The 3,805-nt window shown below is 36.5% G+C and overlaps 1 protein-coding gene across 1 annotated transcript in view; it reads right to left on the bottom strand.

Moving 5' to 3' along the window:
* Positions 1–461: 461 nt before the first annotated feature.
* Positions 462–3,805, bottom strand: part of PPM1A (protein phosphatase, Mg2+/Mn2+ dependent, 1A) — a 13,584-nt gene continuing 10,240 nt past the window's right edge. The window contains exons 4-5 of the mRNA XM_010080705.1: positions 3,534–3,591; positions 462–1,388 (exon numbers count right to left, since the gene is read on the bottom strand). Of these exons, the coding sequence (XP_010079007.1) occupies positions 1,359–1,388; positions 3,534–3,591 (88 nt within the window). The 3' untranslated portion in view covers positions 462–1,358. The remainder of the gene's footprint in view (positions 1,389–3,533; positions 3,592–3,805) is intronic.

Genomic DNA, 3,805 nt, shown 5'->3' with positions numbered 1-3,805 from the left:
TCTTATAAAATTTTAAATTAGAATTTTAAACAACGAACAGTTAAATATTGTCAACATGCTATATCTCAAATCACAAATACTGTTTAACCACTAGTCTCTCATTCTAAGTAAGTGGGTCAATTAAAAACACACACCATAAAATGTTAAAGATTGTCAGGCTTTGACAAATGTATTTTTATCAAACAGTAGGCAAATTCAAACCAATGCACATCTTCAGTGGGGAGAGAAAAAAAACCACAAAAAGCCTGATAAAACCCACACTGGTAAAAAATAGGGTTAACATTAATCCCACATCATCCTCTAGCATATGGTTATGTCTTGGGCAATAATCAAAATCCTTCCCATTTTAAAAATGGGCTCCCAATTAATAAAAATATTCTTCCACAAGTAAAATATCATTTACAATGGCACTGACATTTCAAAAGGCAGGAAAAAAGGAATTACACATTTATGGATAAATTTCTTGTTTGTTAAATCAAGCTTTATTGATAAAATGGAATTCAAAGTATTTTACTTGGAACAGCAGCAGACCCAGCCAATCAGGATTGTAAAAATGCTGCAGACTCCTACTGTATGTAGAAAGCTGCCTGTTCATGCTCAGTGATTAGTAGTTTCAGGTAAGGGTTAATGAAAAAAGAGGTGCAAAGAATCAAGGCATTCTAATCCCAAGGTTTTTACACGTATGAACATGATACTATTAATAGGGCATGATTTAACTCCCACTGAAGTCAAGATCAGAACTCCCTTTAACTCAATGTGAGAGCAGGAGTGTGTCCAAGAAAACAAGATACATTTGTTGAAGAATGTGCACTACTCTTAGTTATTTTTTCCATTGCCAAGCAAATTCTCACACTGTAATTTCTGGTAAGTTGCCCACAGCTTTCATATAAAACAAAAAGTTATCTTTACAGTTTTGTGCACCTCTTGAGCACCTAGCTGGCTAGGCTGCTGCTCCTTGCAATCCAAAACCACAACATGAATTTAAAGGGATATATATTGTTGCATCACACAAGCCAAACATTTCTTCTAACCTTTATAGTGATTTAAAGCAGTTCATAATTAAATATGAGCATTTTGTACAAAGACAATTGCACTTTACAAAAACAAAATCATACAACATAAATTGCTGGAGTCTGATTTACAACATGAATTATGGTTTGAAATCACGTTTACAGAAGTCTTTTACAAAAAAGATCAGTTCCTGGGCTAGATGTCGTACTGCTGTAGTCGCTCTCACCAACACATCATGTTCCCTTCTTTAATTAAGGTTGAGGATGGATGTTAAGAAGGGTCACTGAGGTTGGGCTGCACTTTCATTTGAAGGATGAAACGTGAACTCCACAGCTAGGTGAGCAGTTTTACCACATATCATCAGTTGAGGCAGAATCCTTAAAGAAAAAAGAAGGAACCCTTTAAAGTCTGGACTGCCCATAGTTACAACATTTTCTGGATAATCCAGACTGAAAAGGGTAAAGACTTAAATCATTTTAAGAATCTGTTGTCTCTCCCCTTTCAGAAAGAGCATTTAAAAAGTATCTAAAAAACACATATGCTTAATTAATGAAGCATTAATACCAAGATATAACAAAATCTGACCAAGGGTTTTATAATAGCCTTATCAATCCTCAAAATAACACCCCAGGAACATTACTCACCCAGTAGTTAGAAGTAATAAAAAAATACCCACTTACTACACAGATGTGTTAAAAGAGCAGAATGTACCCAATAGCATTTGTTATGATCGTGACCATCTTTTGTGTTTTCAGCCCTCCCTCACTGCATAGGAAGATACTGTCATCAACTGAAACCCTGTTACAATTCAGATCAATTTTAACATTTATAATCTGAGGTTAGAGAAGTGTAGTCTGGGCAACTGCAGGAAACCTCAATTTTGTATGGTAATAAAACCGCAAGAAGGAAAAAAAAAGTATTTAAGAAAAAAAATGGAAGCAGAGATATGCCGTGCTCTAAACAGTAACCATATGGCCACACTACGTGGCATTACAACCACGCATCCAATACCTGCTTTTTAATCCATCTGTCTTTGTGTCACGTCTGTTTCCTTTCCCCTTGCTCAGACTGTACTATATTCAGCTTTCTCTAATGGCCTCATCAGTTGGGTACACAGGTTAACAACACAACTAAGAAGTAGGACCACAGCTCAGCAGCTGAAGCAACAGCCAAGTCAGTAGCACAGGCATCAGAGCAAACTGCTTCTGCACAACAATCTTTGGTTGTTTCAGCATTACTGGCTACCTTCCCCTAAGGAATTAAGGCCATTATGGGCTTTAACAACAGTGTATGCTCGTGCTGCCACAGCTACACTGCCCCACCAAGACTGCAGGAGGTAGAAATACTACTCCTCTTTGAAAGCGCTGCCTTACTGATTCCTTCACGAGAAAAGAGGCTAATTAAGTCTCTCGCAATGCCACATATGACAATTGTTTTAGTGTTAAAGTTCTGCACCCTTCATTCAAACTTGCACACAGAATTCATTACAAACCATAAAGAAGAACAGTTGGCAGGGAGGTGTAGTAAAAAAAAACCACCAAAAATTACACTTTGCAAAGTACCACCTCCAGCTTTTTCTTCAAGACTAGAAGTAGCAAAGGAGAGCAATTATATGAAAGACCAAGTATCCAAGGAAAGTATCCAAGTTGCCAATATCATCACAAATCAAAGAAGTTTGCGTACTGTACATTTGTAGAATAGTAACATACTATGGAATATATTTTGAAGGTAAAGCATCCTCTTTCAGTCACTATTTAGGAATTTTTATGCTAAAGATATAAGGAGAACTGCCAAATAAACTAGTACCCAGTTGTAAAGCTAACGCACAATTCTTTATGTCTGGATGCATTTCACTTATGTCACATCTAAGCATGTTAGTAATTTTTGCAGATAGGTAAAGGATCAATTTAACTACTTTATGAAGTACAGCACTTTCGGTGACAGAACATTGTTTCCAGTGATCTAACTGCAATTGGGATCATTGTTCATATTTTAAAATTTTGTGGTTTTTTCCCCTCTGAGAGGGGATTTCTGTCTCTCTGATCACTGACATGTAAGAACCTAACTGTATGCTTGCTGTAAGATCCTCTATGTTTAAGAATAAAAGTGTTTACACAGTCCATTTGTAAAATTAATAGACCCTTAAAGCTGATAATTACAGATCTCTCTATTCTACAAGTGTAGCCTTTTTCTTCTTGATATTTGGGCAAAAATGTCTCCCATAAGAGGGGAAAAAAAGTGATACATGACTCTGCACCACTTGGCAGGAGAGCATTTGGAAACCCAGGCAAGCTTCAAATAATGAAATTCCAGAGGACAAACGAATCAATCATGCTGGAGCTTTGAGACTATGATCAGCAGAAGGCAGCAGAAAACATAAACATATAGTCCAAAGAGTACAACGTTGCTATTGGTTCTTTGGGGGAAGGGGTCTTTTAACAGGAACTAGCGATATGTTTCTTTACAAAACAGCTGGAGTAAGTGGGGTAGTGGGAAGACAACATAAGAGAAAGGGTACTTACAGTATCATCATTCCTGTAGGGGTTCAGTCTGTTATAAACTGCTTCAATCACACTCCGTCTAGAGCAAAAACAAACCCACAAGATTTTAAGGTTATGTCTTTTTTTTAAAGTCAAATTCCCTAAATACAATTTTAATTTAAAATGCAAACTTTAAAAGGTTTTAAGCTCACAGAACCAAGTTTACTGCAAGTTACCATTATTGCTGTTATTAAACACTGAACCCAGTTACCATACCCTTTAAAACCTTTAGGTTCAAGAAAAACAAGGCTGAA

Source organism: Pterocles gutturalis, unplaced genomic scaffold (assembly GCF_000699245.1).
Source record: "Pterocles gutturalis isolate BGI_N339 unplaced genomic scaffold, ASM69924v1 scaffold30454, whole genome shotgun sequence".
Classification (NCBI taxonomy): domain Eukaryota; kingdom Metazoa; phylum Chordata; class Aves; order Pterocliformes; family Pteroclidae; genus Pterocles; species Pterocles gutturalis.
The sequence above is the reverse complement of the archived record's forward strand: the minus strand, read 5'-3'. Positions and strand labels throughout refer to the sequence as shown.